The sequence below is a fragment of the Panulirus ornatus genome, chromosome 17 (assembly GCF_036320965.1).
Source record: "Panulirus ornatus isolate Po-2019 chromosome 17, ASM3632096v1, whole genome shotgun sequence".
NCBI classification, from domain to species: Eukaryota; Metazoa; Arthropoda; class Malacostraca; order Decapoda; family Palinuridae; genus Panulirus; species Panulirus ornatus.
In genome coordinates this window covers 29,050,206-29,072,609 of record NC_092240.1, presented here as the reverse complement: position 1 = coordinate 29,072,609, position 22,404 = coordinate 29,050,206, and the positions used below count along the sequence as shown (strand labels likewise).

The window sequence follows — 22,404 nt, the reverse complement described above, 5'->3', positions numbered from 1 at the left end:
ACAAAATTCAAATTGGTTTCCCAGCCTGTTTGCAAGATCAGGTAGGAGTAATATTCTCTCTCTCCAAAATCCTCCTCATTATCCCTTTAGTCCATTTTTGAAACAGGAAGTGATCTGAAGAAACAGAGGAAATTGTAATGGAAGATACTATTTCTTTTTTGAAAGGATACTACATTAAGGAAAGATAAGACATTATCTGCTGTTACAAATTTCAGCAGAAGAATGATGTGTGCAGTGGTGCAGGTGCAAAGACAAGCTCTGCATGGATAGTGCATTAAATTTTGTAGAAGAGGATGGTGATGGTACCAAGTGTGAGAAGAAGGTGGACTTTTACACAGGGGTGTGGGATTCCCATGGACCCAAACACCCCATCCAGTCCTACTGTGGTAGTCATGACTTTTTCAGTAACAGGTAGATTCCTGGAGCATTAAGTCATCACTTCAAGCGTTTCCCTCTTGATCAAGATCTTCCTTTGACTGGAGGGTTCTAAACTCTCTTATGTTGTGTTTGTTTACTCAAGTAACTGGTTCCATGGCCCCAGCATCATCTGCAATATAGATGTGCATAATAAGCATTTGAGAAACTTATTGACTGCGAAAGCAACATATCATACATGTGAAGAACACTACATTCTCATCACAACTCCCCTGTTTTACTCAGTACATCAAGCCCTTACCTAGCCTTTGCAAATTGGGATTCTTTTTCAAAAATAATTTGTGCCAAAATAGTATTAAAAATGAAAATCATAAATAGCATTAAGAATAAACTCATTAGTTACATTGGCTGCTGTAGGTAATCAATCCACCAACTCATTTGATCACTTGAATTTTTCAGATGAATATTGGTAAAAGTATCAACCACAGAGACAAGGTTCATATCATGATTATAATGCAGTTAAGACCAGTGCAGGAGATGTTGGTCTATGATCAGCTTTATGCACACACACACACACACACACACACACACACACACACACACATGTACCTGTAAAAGCTAAACAGCCAACTTACTGTTCTCCCACACTTGCAAGATATTGTGGCTGTGTGTTTGCAAGCTAGAGAGGAACAAATATGTTAAGGTTGAGATCTTTGTCACATCCCTGAATCGCTTTGACACATGAGAAGAGTGTAGTATGTTTTGGTCAACTGGCCAAAGATGCTTCCACTGAGTTCAATACCGATCACATAGTTCAGACATTTCTAAATCACTTACATATGATTTAACAGTTCTACTCATAACTTCACATTTCTAAGATGTTTGGAATTAGTTTTGGCGAGGCCTGAAAACTTCCCGTCACATGCCTGAATAAAAGACTGGCTGTTCCTGGGCAACAGTCGTCCAGTTTAACCACACAGCCAATAAGTTACACTTTGATTGTGAAATTATGTAGTGGCAACATAATTTCTTAGATTCCAGTTGTGCTACAACCTTGTGAAATGACTGTAATACAACCTTCCTACACCCAGTGTTTAATTTCTAACACATCCACTATCTTCCAAACAATTTCATCTATGACCCATGCCTTGCATACATACAACACTGTCAAGACTATTATACCTTTAAATATACCCATCTTTGCCCTCATAGATGGTGACTTCTCTTTCCATACACACATTTGCTAAGTCAAATGGATGACCTGTTTGCAAATACTGAATCAAAGAGCCTGGAAAAGAGGTGTGCAATGCCACACACACACACAAAGTTGATCAGGTAGAAAAAAGGACAAAAACACACAGAGAGACTGAAAAAGTTGAATGCAGATAATATCAGGTGCAAATTTGGAAGCATATCAACTGAATGTTAAGAGTGTTGGAAAGGTTCATAGACCCAGGGAGAGACAAACAGAGGAAAATGAGCAAAGAGGTTGAAAAAGTAATATGCTCTGTCAGAGATGAAGCAAATGAGGAAGTATATGGGCGAGGTGATAGATCATACAACAAAAATGAAAGAGTGGGAAAAGGAGGAAATGCATATTAAAAAAGTGATGGAGGTTATTGGACTACCAGGAGCAACTTCTGTAATAAAGAAAAGAAGAATAAGAAGCTATAAATAAGACTTAAGGGGGCAGCCAGTTATGGTTACATTTGAATTGGTCACTCAGCCTGGAAGTGCTTAGAATAGCTAAGAATCTCAAAGGCATTATGGAATTCATTAAGATATTCATCAACTATGAAAGATATAAGGATGAAAGAGAAGAGAAGACAAAAAACTGGAGATGCCACACAGGGTGAGAGGAGGGAAGAAGCCCTGCTAGAACTGCAGACAGGGCAGGAGTATTAGGAAATGATAATGTCTGATTGAAAGTAATGTATTCAAAGGTGGATGGGTTAGTAGTTGGTTGTAAATATAGGATCATATAAGAGAAAGTGTTCCTGATATTACCAGAGTCATGGAAACTAAGCTTACCAAAGAGATAAGCCCTAATCAGTGCTGCCCAGAGGGGTTCATAATAGCAAGATGGGAAAGGAGGGGAAGGATTAGCCCTCTTGACAAGAGAGCATGAAGTTCCAAGAAATTGGGGAGACAATACATAATCACAATAGTAACTGTAGGAAAGAAGAGCATTGTGATGATATTAGTGCATAATTCTCTAAAGAAGTGCAGTGAACCAGAACAAATACATAATGATAATGAAGTAACAATCAGGATGGTACATGAAGTAGTGACACATTTGATTCTTAGAGATGTGAAACGACTGATAATGGGGGAGCTTATTATAGAGACAGATAGGAAATTTGGATTCTCATGGTGATAAGGAATCATGGATACACAAACTTTTAGAATGCATACAGGAAAAGTTCCCACACCAGTATGTCATGAGCACACTAGTATGATAGGAACAGATGCACCATCAGTAATAGACCTTATCTTCACTCATACTAGCAAGAATATTGAGAATATTATATATGATACAGCAGTTGGAAGAAGTAATCATGTAATGCTCATGTGTGAATAAATGGTAAAAGAGAAAATTAAAAGAGCAGAGTTGAGACAAAATAAAGAGGAGATATAATTATGGAAACTACACAAACTTCAATGATTTATATGGTAACATCGATTGGAAATTGGAATTCAGTAGCCTGGAATCAGGGTGTTCTATTGAGAGGTTGTGTGAAATCGATAGTGAAGGAGTAGAGGCATGGGTGCCTCCAGCCTCAAATACAGAGAGAGTGGTTCGAAAAAGGAAGGAATGGCTTATCAAAAGATGTCATAAAACAAAGGAGCTTTGAGACATGCAGTGGCAGAGATTCAGATGGCATTCTAGCCAGCTAGCATTGACAAGTAGATCACAGAATGAGTATAGTAAGGTAAGAAAAGAGGAACAAAGAAACCTTGAGAAGATTACTGTGGCCAAGGCAGCTGAAAATCCAAAAATGTTCAATAAATTTCTGAGAGCCAGTTGTCAGTTAAGGAACAGCTAATCAGGCTAGGGGATTCAGAAGGAAGTAGCCTGAGGGATAATGTAAAGATATTTGAGGAAATGAATTGCCTGTTCAAAAGTGTTTTTGCAGTATAAGGAAGTATAGCCCCAACACCAGTGAGATGGAATGGGGAGCAGATTAATAAAATTTCATCATATGTGCTAAACAGGTGTGCAGATACACTTGACAGACCTTTTGAACACCTGTTCAAGATGTCAGTGGAGACAGGCATAGTGCGAAGGGAATGAAAAAGGACAAATGTCATACCTACATATATGACATGAGACCAGAAACAGGCACTGAACTACGGAGGTCTCACTAACTAGTGTGGTGTGTACGGTTCTGGAAAAGATTATAAAGCAAGTGAAGACTTTTTCCTGAGGAAAATTTCCTCTAAGTGAGAGACAGCATGGTTGTGGGGAAGGAGGTCATATGTAACTAATCTCTTAAGATTAAGAGAGTGAGCTTAGTCCTGGACAAAAGGGAAGGTTGGTAGACTGTCTGTATCTGGACTACCAGAGAGCATTTGACTGTACCACATAGGAGCCTGATTCAGCAAGTAGGAATAAGGATGAAAATTCCTTCATAGGATGGAAGATTATCTCAGTTGGAGGAAACAAAGATACATGTCATAGAAGACTTCTAAATGAGATGAGGTGACTAATGGAGTCCCACAGGGTTTGGCTCAGGGACCATTATTGTTCTTGATCTACATTAATGACTTGCCTGAAGGTACAGAATCCTACCAAAGTATGTTTGCAGATGATGCAAAAGTCATCAGGGAAGTGTAAAGTGAAGAGGACTGCTCATATTACAAGGGGGACCTAAACAGAATCCAAAGTTAGTCTGAAATGAGATTGACAAAGTTCAGTCCTAGCAAATGTATAGTAATGAGGATAAGACAAAGGGGAAGAAGACTTCAATATGGTTATTACCTAGCAGGAAGTAAGCTTCAGGATTCTTTGTATGATAGGGACTTGGGAGTGGACATCATCTCCAGCCTGTCACTAGAGTCCTGTATTAAGAGAACAGCTACAGAGACAAACTGTCTGCTGGCAAATATCAGAATATTTTTCAAGTATATGGATAAGGAAATATTTAGCAGGCTATTAATATCCTACATGAGGCCAAAGCTAGAATATGCTTCTTATGTTTGGTCACAACACCTAAATAAGCAACAAGAACTCATAGAGAAGGTCCAGAGAAGGGCAACAAAGATAGTACCAGAATTAAGAGAGCTAAGCTATAGGGAAAGGCAAGAGGTTTTCTATTAACTTACCATGGGAGAGAGAAGACTGAGGCATGACCTCATCCAACCTTTAAGTTTTTAAAAGAGATTGATGAAGTGGGCAATACTTTGAGAGATGCAGGGATAGAGGAACCAGAGGACATAAATTGTAATTAAGTACGAAATTTGTAAATAAGGATGTGAAAAAACTTTTACGGTATAAGAGTAGATGATGATTGAAACAGATTGACTGAGGACATGGTTAATGTAGACAGCTCAAGAGATGGGGCCCTAATAGTGTAAAACTCCCTCCTCATACGGCACACTTCTTAGAGATGGTAAAGCACACTGATAATGGGAGGTTTCAATTATAAAGATATAGATTAGAAAAATTTGAATTCTCATAATAATAGGGAGTTTTTAGTGTGTATACAGGAAGTTTCAAAAAAGTATGCAAGAAAATTTCATAGGCCAACATTCATGGGGCACATTAGGATGAGAGACTGATTTCCATCATGACTAGACCTTATCTTCACTTATACAAGCATAGATACTGAGAACATTATACATGAGTTGAAAGAAATGAACATGAAATGCTCAGTCTTGAATGTGTGGCAAAAGAGGACATTAAAAGAGCAAAGATGTGATGCAAAATAATGAGGGTACATCACAATCCTCACTAATTTCTATGGTAACATAGTTTGGAAAATGGAATTCAGTAGCCAGGAACCAAGGCATAATATTGGGAGGTTCTGTGAAATTTATAATGAAGAAGTAGAGGCATGGTTACTTTAAGCCTTAAAGGAATAGGGAATGGTAAGAAAGAGGAAGGAATGATTTACTAAAAGAATTGATAAAGAAGCTTAAGGATGTGCAGTAGTGAAGATATAGATAGCATTCCGGCCAGTTATCACTTGCAAAGTATAAAAGACCACAGAGCAAGGATAGTACAATAAGAAAAGAAGAACAAAGAAACCTTCAAAAGTATATTGTGGACAAGGCAGCTGAATCTAAAACTAATCCATAAATTCATCATGAACCAGTAGTCAGGTAAGGAGCAGCTAGTCAGGCTAAGGGATTTCAGGTAGAAAAATTGTAGAGGATGATATAAGGACATGTGAGGAACTGAATAGCAAGTTCAAAATTGTTTTCACATTGGAAGACACTACAACCCCACAGCAGTGAGATGGAATGAGGAGAAAGATATATAGAAAAGATATTAACAAAAGAATAAAAAGTACTTGACCCATACAAGGCTCATGGTCATTAAATTTCATTGTATGTGCTGAAGAGGTATGCAGATGTGCCTGACAGACAACTATCAAGCAAGCTATTCATATCTTACATAAGGCTAAAACTAGAATATGCTTCTCATACTCAGTCATCACACTTAAAGAAGCACAAAAAACTCTAAGCAAAGGTCTAAAGGAGGGTAACAAAGATGGCACTAGAATTAAGAGAGATAAGCTAGAGGGAGAGACTGGAGGCTTTAAGTTTACCCACCTTGAAAGAGAGAAGACTAAGGGGGTGACCTAACCACAACTTTAGGTTTTAAAAGATCAACAAAGTGGGCAGTGAACAGTATTTTGAGAGACATAAAGACAGGGCAACCACAGGATATAATATGAATTAAATAAGAAACTTGATAAGGATGTAAAGAAATACTGTTTTAGTATAAAAATGGTGGATGAATGAAAGAGAATGACTCGGAACATGGGCAATGCAGACAGCACACATAGATTCAAGAGGTTGTATGATAGTACAGTAGAAAGCGTTGAAGAGATGGGGCCCTACACACAAAAGCCAAACCTAGAATATGCTTTTGAAGTTTGGTTACCACAGGTAAAAAAGCCCAAAGAACAAAATGAAGAGGTCCAGAGGAAGGCAAAAAAGATTGAACCAAAATTCTGAAAGATTAGATTTATGGAAAGATGAGATGCCTTGAATTTGTCAACAGTGGAAGAAAGATGAGTAAAGGGTGACTTGTTCATAACCTTATGATTTTAAATCAGTTTGGTGATGTCAAAATTGCACATTTTTTTAAAAGATTAAAACTTTGCCCAGACTTTGAAGTACTATCCAAACTTTTGCACATCCAGGTGCTACCTGAAGCTGTACTAACTCTAAACCTTGAAAGGTGGGCTTTGTTGGCCTTCATGATACGGGTCTGGTACCCTTGGATCTTGCTTTTGATCTTGAGGTACCTTCATAATGATTTGAGACAACTAGGTTGCCTATTATGAATGACTATAGTTAATCATGTATAATTCATAATGATGAGGTGGCCTTTGGTGGCCCCAAAACAGCCTTGAAGGTCAACATAGTAACATAGTATCATGCCATTTCTGAAGTATATACGCCCAGAATTTGGGGTCTCTAGGTGCTACATGGAGCTGTAGAAAATCTGAACTTTGAAAAATGGCCTATGTTGGCCTTTAAGGCCATGCTGCCTTTGGTGTTGTGGTATCATTATTATCATTTAAGGCTGTCTAGTTGCCTATTTTGAATAAGTACAGTAAAGAGAGTGTAATCTATATGGCTGGGGTATTATTTGATAGCCAGTTGTGGCTAGAATTGACTTTCACAGCCAACATGCACCAGATTAAAATCTTCCCCAAATTCTGAAGTACTTACATAACGTTTGGTACCTCTAGGTGCCATATCGAGGTGTGAAACCTAACACTGAAAGGTGCCATTCATTAGCCTTATATTCATGGCTGAGGTCTGGCACCCTTGGACACTGCCATTCATCCAGAGATACCTTCATTATAATTCGAGGCTCCTATGTGGTCTATTTTGGATAAGGTTAGTTAACTAAGTGCAGTCAATTAGGTTGCTTGCTTGCCCTCATCCATTCCTGTCACTACCTAGCCTCACAGGAAAACAGCATTGCTATCCCCTGCTTCAGCAAGGTAGCACCAGGAAAAGACAAAAAAAAAGGCCACATTCATTCACATTCAGTCTCTAGCTGTCATGTGTAATGCACCAAAACCACAGCTCCCTATCCACATCCAAGCCCCACAGAACTTTTCATGGTTTACCCTAGATGTTTCACATCCCCTGGTTCAGTCCATTGAAAGCAAGTCAACCCTGGTATACCACATCATTCCAATTCACTCTATTCCTTGCATGCCTTTCACCCTTCTGTATGTTCAGGCCCCGATCACTCAAAATCTTTTTCATTCCATCCTTCCACCTAAAATTTGGTCTCCTGGTTCTCCTTTTTCCCTCCACCTTTGACACATATATCCTCCTTGTCAATCTCTTCACTCATTCTCTCCATATGTTCATACCATTTCAACACACCCTCTGCTCACTCAACCACACTCTGTTTATTACTACACCTCTCTCTTACCCTTTCATTACTTACTCGATCAAACCACCTTACACCACATATTGTCCTCAAGCATTTAATTTCCAACACATCCACCCTCCTCCATACAACCCTATGCCCATGCCTCACAACCATATAACATTGTTGGAGCCACTATTCCATCAAACATACCCATTTCTGCTCTCCAAGATAATGTTCTCTCCTTTTATCATTCCTAGAACCTTTGTCCCCTCCCCACCCTGTGTCTCAATTCCGCTTCCATGGTTCCATTTGCTGCTCAGTCCACTCCCATATATCTAAAACACTTTACTCCCCCCAATTTTTCTCCATTCGAACTTACATCGTAATTAACTTGTCCCTCAGTCCTACTGAACCTAATAACCTTGCTCTTATTCACATTTACTCTCAACTTTCTCCTTTCATACATTCTTCCAAACTCAGTCACCAACCTCTGCAGTTTCTCACATGAATCAGGCACCAGAGCTGTATCATTGGTGAACAACAACTGAGTCACTTCCCAGGCCCTCTCATCCACAACAGATTGCATACTTGCTCCTCTCTCCAAAACTCTTGCATTTACCTCCCTAACCATCCATAAACAAATTAAACAACCATGGAGACATTACAGACCCCTGCTGCAAACTGACATTCACTGGGAACCAATCACTCTCCTCTCTTCCTACTTGTACACATGCATTACATCCTTGGTAAAAACTTTTCACTGCTTCTAGCAACTTACTTCCCACACCATATATGCTTAAGACCTTCCACAAAGCATTTCTATCAAACCTTCCATATGCCTTCTCCAGATCCATAAATGCTACTTACAAATCCATCTGTTTTTCTAACTATTTCCCACACACATTCTTCAACACAAACACCTGATTCACACATCCTCTACCACTTCTGAAACCACATTGCTCTTCCCCAATCCAATGCTCTATACATGCCTTCACCCTCTCAATCAATACCCTCCCATATAATTTCCCAGGAATACTCAACAAACTTATGCCTCTGTAGTTTGAACACTCACCTTTATCCCTTTGCCTTTGTGCAACAGCACTATGCATGCATTCCGCCAATCCTCAGGCACTTCACCATTATCCATACTTACATTGAATATTCTTACTAACCAATCAACAGCATGGTCACCCTCTTTTTTGATAAATTCCACTGCAATACCATCGAAACCTGCCTAGCCGGATTTCATCTTACACAAAGCTTTCACTACCTCTTCTCACTTTATCAAACTATTCTCCCTGTCCCCTTCACCAATATTCCCATTTGTTTTCTTGTCTTATGCACATTATTTACCTCCTTCCAAAACATCTTTTTATTCTCTCTAGAATTCAATGATACTCTTTCACCCCAATTCTCATTTGCCCACTTTTTCACCTCTTGCACCTTTCTCTTGACCTCCTGCCACTTTCTTTTATACATCTCCCAGTTATTTCCATTACTTCCCTGCAAGTATCTTCCAAATGCCTCTCTTTTTCACTAATAACCATACTTCTTCACCTCACCACTCACTACCCTTTCTAATTTGCCCAACTTCCACCTTTCTCATGCCACATGCATCTTTTGCAAAAGCCATCACTGCTTCCCTAAGTACCTCCCATTCTTCACCCACTCCCCTCACATCATTTGCTCCTACCTTTTGCCATTTTACACTCAGTCTCTCTTGCTACTTCCTTACACAAGTCCCCTTTCCCAATTCACTCACTCTCACCAATCTCTTCTCCCCAACATTCCTCTTTTCTGGAAACCTCTACAAATCTTCACCTCAGCACATTAACATCCAAAATTCTCTCTTTCACACACCTATCAATTGACAGGTAATACAGTAATGCCCTTTGACCATCTCTCCTACTAACATATGTATACTTATGTATGTATATCTCTCTTTTTAAACCAGGTATTCCCAATCACCAGTCCATTTTCAGTACAGAATCCACATGCACCTCATGATTTATCTTTACAACACTGAACACCCATGTACACCAAATAACCCTCAACTGCCACATTACTTGCCTTGGCATTTAAATCACCCATCACTATAACCCGATCTCATACATCAAAGCTGCTAACACATTCACTCAGCTGCTCTCACAACACTTGCCCCTCATGATCTTTCTTCTCATGACCAGATGCATACACAGAAATTATCACCCATCTCTCTCCATCCACTTTCAGTTTTACCTAAATCAATCTAGAATATACTTTCTTACACTCTATCATATACTCCCACAACTCCTCCTTCAGGTGAGAACAAAGTAGGTAAGGGGAGTGGGGGAGGAATGGGACGTATTTCGGGAAGCAGTGATGGCTTGCGCAAAAGATGCTTGTGGCATGAGAAGCGTGGGAGGTGGGTTGATTAGAAAGGGTAGTGAGTGGTGGGATGAAGAAGTAAAATTATTAGTGAAAGAGAAGAGAGAGGCATTTGGACGATTTTTGCAGTGAAAAAATGCAAATGAGTGGGAGATGTATAACAGAAAGAGACAGGAGCTCAAGAGAAAGGTGCAAGAGGTGAAAAAGAGGGCAAATGAGAGTTGGGGTGAGAGAGTATCATTAAATTTTAGGGAGAATAAAAAGATGTTCTGGAAGGAGGTAAATAAAGTACGTAAGACAAGGGAGCAAATGGGAACTTCAGTGAAGGGGGCTAATGGGGAGGTGATAACAAGTAGTGGTGATGTGAGAAGGAGATGGATTAAGTATTTTGAAGGTTTGTTGAATGTGTTTGATGATAGAGTGGCAGATATAGGGTGTTTTGGTCGAGGTGGTGTGCAAAGTGAGAGGGTTAGGGGAAATGATTTGGTAAACAGAGAAGAGGTAGTAAAAGCTTTGCGGAAGATAAAAGCCGGCAAGGCAGCAGGTTTGGATGGTATTGCAGTGGAATTTATTAAAAAAGGGGGTGACTGTATTGTTTACTGGTCGGTAACGTTATTTAATGTATGTATGACTCATGGTGAGGTGCCTGAGGATTGGTGGGATGCGCGCATAGTGCCATTGTACAAAGGCAAAGGGGATAAGAGTGAGTGCTCAAATTACAGAGGTATAAGTTTGTTGAGTATTCCTGGTAAATTATATGGGAGGGTATTGATTGAGAGGGTGAAGGCATGTACAGAGCATCAGACTGGGGAAGAGCAGTGTGGTTTCAGAAGTGGTAGAGGATGTGTGGATCAGGTGTTTGCTTTGAAGAATGTATGTGAGAAATACTTAGAAAAGCAAATGGATTTGTATGTAGCATTTATGGATCTGGAGAAGGCATATGATAGAGTTGATAGAGATGCTGTGTGGAAGGTACTAAGAATATATGGTGTGGGAGGCAAGTTGTTAGAAGCAGTGAAAAGTTTTTATCGAGGATGTAAGGCATGTGTACGTGTAGGAAGAGAGGAAAGTGATTGGTTCTCAGTGAATGTAGGTTTGCGGCAGGGGTGTGTGATGTCTCCATGGTTGTTTAATTTGTTTATGGATGGGGTTGTTAGGGAGGTGAATGCAAGAGTTTTGGAAAGAGGGGCAAGTATGAAGTCTGTTGGGGATGAGAGAGCTTGGGAAGTGAGTCAGTTGTTGTTCGCTGATGATACAGCGCTGGTGGCTGATTCATGTGAGAAACTGCAGAAGCTGGTGACTGAGTTTGGTAAAGTGTGTAAAAGAAGAAAGTTAAGAGTAAATGTGAATAAGAGCAAGGTTATTAGGTACAGTTGGGTTGAGAGTCAAGTCAATTGGGAGGTAAGTTTGAATGGAGAAAAACTGGAGGAAGTAAAGTGTTTTAGATATCTGGGAGTGGATCTGGCAGCTGATGGAACCATGGAAGCGGAAGTGAATCATAGGGTGGGGGAGGGGGCGAAAATCCTGGGAGCATTGAAGAATGTGTAGAAGTCGAGAACATTATCTCGGAAAGCAAAAATGGGTATGTTTGAAGGAATATTGGTTCCAACAATGTTGTATGGTTGCGAGGCGTGGGCTATGGATAGAGTTGTGCGCAGGAGGGTGGATGTGCTGGAAATGAGATGTTTGAGGACAATATGTGGTGTGAGGTGGTTTGATCAAGTAAGTAATGTAAGGGTAAGAGAGATGTGTGGAAATAAAAAGAGAGTGGTTGAGAGAGCAGAAGAGGGTGTTTTGAAATGGTTTGGGCACATGGAGAGAATAAGTGAGGAAAGATTGACCAAGAGGATATATGTGTCGGAGGTGGAGGGAACGAGGAGAAGTGGGAGACCAAACTGGAGGTGGAAAGATGGAGTGAAAAAGATTTTGAGTGATTGGGGCCTGAACATGCAGGAGGGTGAAAGGCAGGCAAAGAATAGAGTGAATTGGATCGATGTGGTATACCGGGGTAGACGTGCTGTCAATGTATTGAATCAGGGCATGTGAAGCGTCTGGGGTAAACCATGGAAAGCTGTGTAGGTATGTATATTTGCGTGTGTGGACGTATGTATATACATGTGTATGGGGGTGGGTTGGGCCATTTCTTTCGTCTGTTTCCTTGCGCTACCTCGCAAACGCGGGAGACAGCGACAAAGCAAAAAAAAAAAAAAAGTAGGAGAGATTGCGAGAGAGTGTTATTGGATTACGTGTTATTGATAGGCACGCGAAAGAGAGACTTTTGGATGTTAATGTGCTGACAGGTGCAACTGGAGGGATGTCTGATCATTATCTTGTGGAGGCAAAGGTGAAGATTTGTAGAGGTTTTCAGAAAAGAAGCGAGAATGTTGATGTGAAGAGAGTGGTGAGAGTAAGTAAGCTTGGGAAGGAGATTTGTGTGAGTAAATACCACGAGAGACAGTACAGAATTGAAAAAGGTGAGAACAAAGGAAGTAAAGGAAGTGAGGGAGGAATGGGATGTATTTAGGGAAGCAGTGATGGCTTGCGCAAAAGATGCTTGTGGCATGAGAAATGTGGGAGGTGGGCAGATTAGAAAAGGTAGTGAGTGGTGGGATGAAGAAGTAAGGTTATTAGTGAAAGAGAAGAGAGAGGCATTTGGACGATTTTTGCAAGGAAATAATGCAAATGAGTGGGAGATGTATAAAAGAAAGAGGCAGGAGGTCAAGAGAAAGGTGCAAGAGGTGAAAAAGAGGGCAAATGAGAGTTAGGGTGAGAGAGTATTATTAAATTTTAGAGAGAATAAAAAGATGTTTTGGAAGGAGGTAAATAAAGTGCGTAAGACAAGGGAACAAATGGGAACTTCGTTGAAGGGGGCTAATGGGGAGGTGATAACAAGTAGTGGTGATGTGAGAAGATGGAGTAAGTATTTTGAAGGTTTGTTGAATGTGTTTGATGATAGAGTGGCAGATATAGGGCATTTTGGTCGAGGTGGTGTGCAAAGTGAGGGTTAGGGAGAATGATTTGGTACACAGAGAAGAGGTAATAAAAGCTTTGTGGAAGATGAAAGCTGTCAAGGCAGCGGGTTTGGATGGTATTGCGGTGGAATTTATTAAAAAAGGGGGTGACTGTATTGTTGACTGGTTGATAAGGTTATTCATTGTATGTATGACTCATGGTGAGGTGCCTGAGGATTGGTACAATGCTTGCATAGTGCCATTGTACAAAGGCAAAGGGGATAAAAGTGAGTGCTCAAATTACAAAGGTATAAGTTTGTTGAGGATTCCTCGGAAATTATATGGGAGGGTATTGATTGAGAGGGTGAAGGCATGTACAGAGCATCAGAATGGGGAAGAGCAGTGTGGTTTCAGAAGTGGTAGAGGATGTGTGGATCAGGTGTTTGCTTTGAAGAATGTGAGAAATACTTAGAAAAGCAAATGGATTTGTATGTAGCTTTTATGGATCTGGAGAAGGCATATGATAGAGTTGATAGAGATGCTCTGTGGAAGGTATTAAGAATATATGGTGTGGGAGGCAAGTTGTTAGAAGCAGTGAAAAGTTTTTATCGAGGATGTAAGGCATGTGTACGTGTAGGAAGAGAGTAAAGTGATTGGTTCTCAGTGAATGTAGGTTTGCGGCAGGGGTGTGTGATGTCTCAAGGGTTGTTTAATTTGTTTATGGATGGGGTTGTTAGGGATGTGAATGCAAGAGTTTTGGAAAGAGGGGCAAGTATGCAGTCTGCTGTGGATGAAAGAGCTTGGGAAGTGAGTCAGTTGTTGTTCGCTGATGATACAGCGCTGGCTGGTGGCTGATTAGGGTGAGAAACTGCAGAAGCTGGTGACTGAGTTTGGTAAAGTGTGTGAAAGAAGAAAGCTGAGAGTAAATGTGAATAAGAGCAAGGTTATTAGGTACAGTAGGGTTGAGGGACAAGTCAGTTGGGAGGTAAGTTTGAATGGAGAAAATCTGGAGGAAGTGAAGTGTTTTAGATATCTGGGAGTGGATTTGGGAGCGGATGGAACCATGGAAGTGGAAGTAAATCATAGGGTGGGGGAGGGGGCAAAAGTTCTGGGAGCGTTGAAGAATGTATGGAAGTCGAGAACATTGTCTCAGAAGGCAAAAGTGGGTATGTTTGAAGGAATAGTGGTTCCAACAATGTTATATGGTTGCGAGGCATGGGCTATAGATAGAGTTGTGCGGAAGACGGTGGATGTGCTGGAAATGAGATGTTTGAGGACAATATGTGGTGTGAGGTGGTTTGATCGAGTATGTAATAATAGGGTAAGAGAGATGTGTGGTAATAAAAAGAGTGTGGTTGAGAGAGCAGAAGAGGGTGTTTTGAAATGGTTTGGTCACATGGAGAGAATGAGTGAGGAAAGATTGACCAAGAGGATATCTGTGTCAGAGGTGGAGGGAATGAGGAGAAGTGGGAGACCAAACTGAAGGTGGATATATGGAGTGAAAAAGTTTTTGAATGATCGGGGCCTGAACATGCAGGAGGGTTAAAGGCGTGTAAGGAATAGAGTGCATTGGAACGATGTGGGATACCGGGGTTGACTTGTTCTCTGTGGTGCCTGGATGTGGAAAGGGAGCTGTGGTTTCGGTGCATAATTACATGACAGCTAGAGACTGAGTGTGAATGAATGTGGCCTTTGTTGTCTTTTCCTAGTGCTACCTCACGCACATGAGAGGGGAGGCGGTTGTTATTTCATGTGTGGTGGAGTGGTGATGGGAATGAATAAAGGCACACAGTATGAATTTTGTACATGTGTATATATGAATATGTCTGTGTGTGTATATATATGTATACGTTCAGATGTATAGGTAAGTATATTTGCGTGTGTGCACGTGTATGTATATACATGTGTATGTAGGTGGGTTGGGCCATTCTTTCGTCTGTTACCTTATGCTACCTCGCTAATGTGGGAGACAGCAACAAAGCAAAATAAATAAATAAACAAATAAGTATTTTTTTTTTTTTTTTTTGCTTTGTCGCTGTCTCCCACGTTTGCGAGGTAGCACAAGGAAACAGATGAAAGAAATGGCCCAACCCACCCCCATACACATGTATATACATACGTCCACACACGCAAATATACATACCTACACAGCTTTCCATGGTTTACCCCAGACGCTTCACATCCCCTGATTGAACCCACTGACAGCACGTCAACCCCGGTATACCACATCGATCCAATTCGCTCTATTCCTTGCCCTCCTTTCACCCTCCTGCATATTTAGGCCCCGATCACACAAAATCTTTTTCACTCCATCTTTCCACCTCCAATTTGGTCTCCCACTTCTCCTCGTTCCCTCCACCTCCGACACGTATATCCTCTTGGTCAATCTTTCCTCACTCATTCTCTCCATGTGCCCAAACCATTTCAAAACACCCTCTTCTGCTCTCTCAACCACACTCTTTTTATTTCCACACATCTCTCTTACCCTTACGTTACTTACTCGATCAAACCACCTCACACCACACATTGTCCTCAAACATCTCATTTCTAGCACATCCATCCTCCTGCGCACAACTCTATCCATAGCCCACGCCTCGCAACCATACAACATTGTTGGAACCACTATTCCTTCAAACATACCCATTTTTGCTTTCCGAGATAATGTTCTCGACTTCCACACATTCTTCAAGGCTCCCAGAATTTTCGCCCCCTCCCCCACCCTATGATCCACTTCCGCTTCCATGGGTCCATCCACTGCCAGATCCACTCCCAGATATCTAAAACACTTTACTTCTTCCAGTTTTTCTCCATTTAAACTTACCTCCCAATTGACTTGACCCTCAACCCTACTGTACCTAATAACCTTACTCTTATTCACATTTACTCTTAACTTTCATCTTTCACACACTTTACCAAACTCAGTCACCAGCTTCTGCAGTTTCTCACATGAATCAGCCACCAGCGCTGTATCATCAGCGAACAACAACTGACTCACTTCCCAAGCTCTCTCATCCCCAACAGACTTCATACTGGGGAGATGTATAAAAGAAAGAGACAGGAGGTCAAGAGAATGGTGCAAGAGGTGAAAAGAGGGCAAATGAGAGTTGGGGTGAGAGAGTATCATTAAATTTTAGGGAGAATAAAAAGATGTTCTGGAAGGAGGTAAGTAAAGTGCGTAAGACAAGGGAGCAAATGGGAACTTCAGTGAAGGGCGCAAATGGGGAGGTGATAACAAGTGGTGGTGATGTGAGAAGGAGATGGAGTGAGTATTTTGAAGGTTTGTTGAATGTGTTTCATGATAGAGTGGCAGATATAGGGTGTTTTGGTCGAGGTGGTGTGCAAAGTGAGAGGGTTAGGGAAAATGATTTGGTAAACAGAGAAGAGGTAGTAAAAGCTTTGCGGAAGATGAAAGCCGGCAAGGCAGCAGGTTTGGATGGTATTGCAGTGGAATTTATTAAAAAAGGGGGTGACTGTATTATTGACTGGTTGGTAAGGTTATTTAATGTATGTATGACTCATGGTGAGGTGCCTGAGGATTGGCGGAATGCGTGCATAGTGCCATTGTACAAAGGCAAAGGGGATAAGAGTGAGTGCTCAAATTACAGAGGTATAAGTTTCTTGAGTATTCCTGGTAAATTATATGGGAGGGTATTGATTGAGAGGGTGAAGGCATGTACAGAGCATCAGACTGGGGAAGAGCAGTGTGGTTTCAGAAGTGGTAGAGGATGTGTGGATCAGGTGTTTGCTTTGAAGAATGTATGTGAGAAAAACTTAGAAAAGCAAATGGATTTGTATGGAGCATTTATGGATCTGGAGAAGGCATATGATAGAGTTGATAGAGATGCTCTGTGGAAGGTATTAAGAATATATTGTGTGGGAGGCAAGTTGTTAGAAGCAGTGAAAAGTTTTTATCGAGGATGTAAGGCATTTGTACGTGTAGGAAGAGAGGAAAGTGATTGGTTCTCAGTGAATGTAGGTTTGCGGCAGGGGTGTGTGATGTCTCCATGGTTGTTTAATTTGTTTATGGATGGGGTTGTTAGGGAGGTGAATGCAAGAGTTTTGGAAAGAGGGGCAAGTATGAAGTCTGTTGGGGATGAGAGAGCTTGGGAAGTGAGTCAGTTGTTGTTCGCTGATGATACAGCGCTGGTGGCTGATTCATGTGAGAAACTGCAGAAGCTGGTGACTGAGTTTGGTAAAGTGTGTGAAAGAAGAAAGTTAAGAGTAAATGTGAATAAGAGCAAGGTTATTAGGTACAGTAGGGTTGAGGGTCAAGTCAATTGGGAGGTAAGTTTGAATGGAGAAAAACTGGAGGAAGTAAAGTGTTTTAGATATCTGGGAGTGGATCTGGCAGCGGATGGAACCATGGAAGCGGAGGTGGATCATAGGGTGGGGGAGGGGGCGAAAATCCTGGGAGCCTTGAAGAATGTGTGGAAGTCGAGAACATTATCTCGAAAAGCAAAAATGGGTATGTTTGAAGGAATAGTGGTTCCAACAATGTTGTATGGTTGTGAGGCGTGGGCTATGGATAGAGTTGTACGCAGGAGGATGGATGTGCTGGAAATGAGATGTTTGAGGACAATGTGTGGTGTGATGTGGTTTGATCGAGTAAGTAACGTAAGGGTAATAGAGATGTGTGGATATGAAAAGAGCGTGGTTGAGAGAGCAGAAGAGGGTGTTTTGAAATGGTTTGGGCACATGGAGAGAATGAGTGAGGAAAGATTGACCAAGAGGATATATGTGTCGGAGGTGGAGAGAACGAGGAGAAGTGGGAGACCAAATTGGAGGTGGAAACATGGAGTGAAAAAGATTTTGTGTGATCGGGGCCTGAACATGCAGGAGGGTGAAAGGAGGGCAAGGAATAGAGTGAACTGGATCGATGTGGTATACCGGGGTTGACGTGCTGTCAGTGGATTGAATCAGGGCATGTGAAGCGTCTGGGGTAAACCATGCAAAGCTGTGTAGGTATGTATATTTGCGTGTGCGGACGTATGTATATACATGTGTATGGGGTTGGGTTGGGCCATTTCTTTCGTCTGTTTCCTTGCGCTACCTCGCAAACGCGGGAGACAGCGACAAAGCAAAGAAAAAAAAAAAAAAATATATATATATATATATATATATATATATATATATATATATATATATATATATATATATTTACTTATCTTATATTTATTCAATTTGCTTTATCGCTGTCTCCCGCATTAGCGAGGTAGCGCAAGGGTGAGTTGGGCCATTCATTCGTCTGTTTCCTTGCGCTAACTTGGTAACGCGGGAGATAGCGACAAAGCACAATAGATAATAAATAAACAAATAAATATATATATATATATATATATATATATATATATATATATATATATATATATATATATATATATTTATTTAATTTATATTTATTCATTTTGCTTTATCGCTGTCTCCCGCATTAGCGAAGTAGCGCAAGGAAACAGACGAAAGAATAGCCCAACACACCCACATACACATGTATATACATACACGTCCACACACGCAAATATACATACCTATACATCTCAACGTATACATATATATACACAAGTAGACATATACATATATACATATGTACATAATTCATACTGGCTGCCTTTATTCATTCCCATCGCCACCCCGCCACACATGAAATAAAAACCTCCTCCCCACTTATGTGTGCGAGGTAGCGCTAGGAAAAGACAACAAAAGCCACATTCGTTCACACTCAGTCTCTAGCTGTCATTTAATTATGCACCGAAACCACAGCTCCCTTTCCACATCCAGGCCTGACAGAACTTTCCATGGTTTACCCTAGACGCTTCACATACCCTGGTTCAATCGATTGACAACAACTCGACCCCGGTATACCACATCGTTCCAATGCACTCTATTCCTTACACGCCTTTCACTCTCCTGCATGTTCAGGCCCCCATCACTCAAAATCTTTTTCACTCTATATATCCACCTCCAGTTTGGTCTCCCACTTCTCATTCCCTCCACCTCTGACACATATATCCTCTTTGTTAATCTTTCCTCACTCATTCTCTACATGTGACCAAACCATTTCAAAACACCCTCTTCTGCTCTCTCAATCACACTCTTTTTATTACCACACATCTCTCTTACCCTATAATTACTTACTCGATCAAACCACCTCACATCACATATTGTCCTCAAACATCTCATTTCCAGCACATCCACCCTCCTCCGCACAACTCTATTTATAGCCCATGCCTCGCAACCATATAACATTGTTGGAACCACTATTCCTTCAAATATACCCAATTTTGCTTTCTGAGATAATGTTCTCGACTTCCACACATTCTTCAATGCTCCCAGAACTTTCGCCCCCTCCCCCACCCTATGATTTACTTCCACTTCCATGGTTCCACCCGCTGCCAAATTCACTCCAGATATCTAAAACACTTCACTTCCTCCAGATTTTCTTCATTCAAACTTACCTCCCAATTCACTTGTCCCTCAACCCTACTGTACCTAATAACCTTGCGCTTATTCACATTTACTCTCAGCTTTCTTCTTTCACACACTTTACCAAACTCAGTCACCAGCTTCTGCAGATCCTCACCAGAATCAGCCACAAGCGCTGTATCATCAGCGAACAACAACTGACTCACTTCCCAAGCTCTCTCATCCACAGCAGACTTCATACTTGCCCCTCTTTCCAAAACTCTTGCATTCACATCCCTAACAACCCCCATCCATAAACAAATTAAACAACCATGGAGACATCACACACCCCTGCCGCAAACCTACATTTACTGAGAACCAATAACTTTGCTCTCTTCCTACACGTACACATGCCTTACATCCTCGATAAAAAGTTTTCACTGCTTCTAACAAGTTACCTCCCACACCATATATTCTTAATACCTTCCACAGAGCATCTCTATCAACTCTATCATATGCCTTCTCCAGATCCATTAATGCTACATACAAATCCATTTGCTTTTCTAAGTATTTCTCACATACATTCTTCAAAGCAAACACCTGACCCACACATCCTCTACCACTTCTGAAACAACACTGCTCTTCCCAACTCTGATGCTCTGTACATGCCTTCACCCTCAATCAATACCCTCCCATATAATTTACCAGGAATACTCAACAAACCTATACCTCTGTAATTTGAGCACTCACTTTTATCCCCTTTGCCTTTGTACAATGGCACTATGCAAGCATTCCGCCAATCCTCAGGCACCTCACCATGAGTCATACATACATTAAATAACCTTATCAACCAGTCAACAATACAGTTACCCCCTTTTTTAATAAATCCCACTGCAATACCATCCAAACCCGCTGCCTTGCCGGCTTTCATCTTCCGTAATGCTTTTACTACCTCTTCTCTGTTTACCAAATCATTCTCCTTAACCCTCTCACTTTGCACACCACCTCGACCAAAACACCCTATATCTGCCACTCTATCATCAAACACATACAACAAACCTTCAAAATACTCACTCCATCTCCTTCTCACAACACCACTACCTGTTACCACCTCCCTATTAGCGCCCTTCACTGAAGTTCCCATTGATTCCCTTGTCTTACACACATTATTTACCTCCTTCCAAAACATCTTTTTAATCTCCCTAAAATTTAATGATAATCTCTCCCCAACTCTCATTTGCCCTCTTTTTCACCTCTTGCACCTTTCTCTTGACCTCCTGCCTCTTTCTTTTATACATCTCCTACTCATCTGCATTATTTCCCTGCAAAAATCGTCCAAATGCCTCTCTCTTCTCTTTCACTAACAATCTTACTTCTTCATCCCACCACTCACTACCCTTTCTAATCTGTCCACCTCCCACGTTTATCATGCCACAAGCATCTTTTGCGCAAGCCATCACTGCTTCCCTAAATACATCCCATTCCTCCCCCATTCCCCTTATGTCCTTTGGTCTCACCTTTTTCCATTCTGTAATCATTCTCTCCTGGTACTTCCTCACACAGGTCTCCTTCCCTAGCTCACTTACTCTCACCATTCTCTTTACCCCAACATTCTCTCTTCTTTTCTGAAAACCTCTACAAATCTTCAACTTCGTCTCCACAAGATAATGATCAGACATCCCTCTAGTTGCACCTCTCAGCACATTAACATCCAAAAGTCTCTCTTTCACACACCTATCAATTAACACGTAATCCAATAACACTCTCTGGCCATCTGTCCTACTTACATACATACACTTATGTATATCTCTCTTTGCAAACCAGATATTCCCAATCACCAGTGCTTTTTCAGCACATAAATCTATAAGCTCTTCACCATTTCCATTTACGACACTGAACACCCCATGTACACCAATTATTCCTTCGACTTCCACATTACTCACCTTTGCATTCAAATCACCCATCGATATAACCCGGTCTCGTGCATCAAAACTACTAACACACTCACTCAGCTGCTCCCAAAACACTTGCCTCTCATGATCTTTTTTTCTCATGTCCAGGTGCATATGCACCAATAAGAGCATCAGATTGGGGAAGAGCAGTGGAATTTCAGAAATGGTAGAGGATGTGTGGATCAGGTGTCTGATTTGAAGAATGTATTTGAGAAATACTTAGAAAAGCAAATGGATTTGTATGTAGCATTAATGGATCTGGAGAAGGCATATGATAGAGTTGGTAGAGATGCTCTGTGGAAGATACATGGTGTGGGAGGCAAGTTGTTAGAAGCAGTGAAAAGTTTTTATCGAGGATGTAAGGCATGTGTATGTCTAGGAAGAGAGGAAAGTGATTGGTTCTCGGTGAAGGTTGGTTTGCGGCAGGGGTGTGTGATGTTTCTATGGTTGTTTAATTTGTTCATGGATGGGGTTGTTAGGGAGGTGAATGCACGAGTTTTGAAAAGAGAGGCAAGTATATAGTCTGTTGTCGATGAGAGAGCTTGGGAAGTGAGTCAGTTGTTGTTCACTGATGATACAGCGCTAGTGGCTTATTCGGGCGAGAAACTGCAGAAGCTGCTGACTGAGTTTGGTATAGTGTTTGAAAGAAGAAAACTGAGAGTAAATGTGAATAAGAGCAAGGTTATTAGGTACAGTAGGGTTGAGGGACAAGTCAATTGGGAGGTAAGTTTGAATGGAGAAAAAGTGGAGGAAGTGTAGTGTTTTAAATATCTGGGAGTGGATTTGGCAG

The 22,404-nt window shown here is 41.0% G+C and overlaps 1 protein-coding gene and 1 long non-coding RNA gene across 2 annotated transcripts in view; one reads left to right on the top strand and one right to left on the bottom strand.

The window, feature by feature from the left end:
* LOC139754660 (uncharacterized) overlaps window positions 1–22,404 on the top strand; it is a 216,704-nt gene that overhangs the window by 152,999 nt on the left and 41,301 nt on the right. The gene's annotated exons all lie outside the window — the stretch shown is intronic.
* Window positions 1–22,404, bottom strand: part of LOC139754659 (solute carrier family 22 member 6-A-like) — a 170,184-nt gene that overhangs the window by 109,353 nt on the left and 38,427 nt on the right. The window contains 1 exon segment of the mRNA XM_071672193.1: window positions 307–547. Coding sequence (XP_071528294.1) covers window positions 307–394 — 88 coding nt within the window. The 5' untranslated portion in view covers window positions 395–547.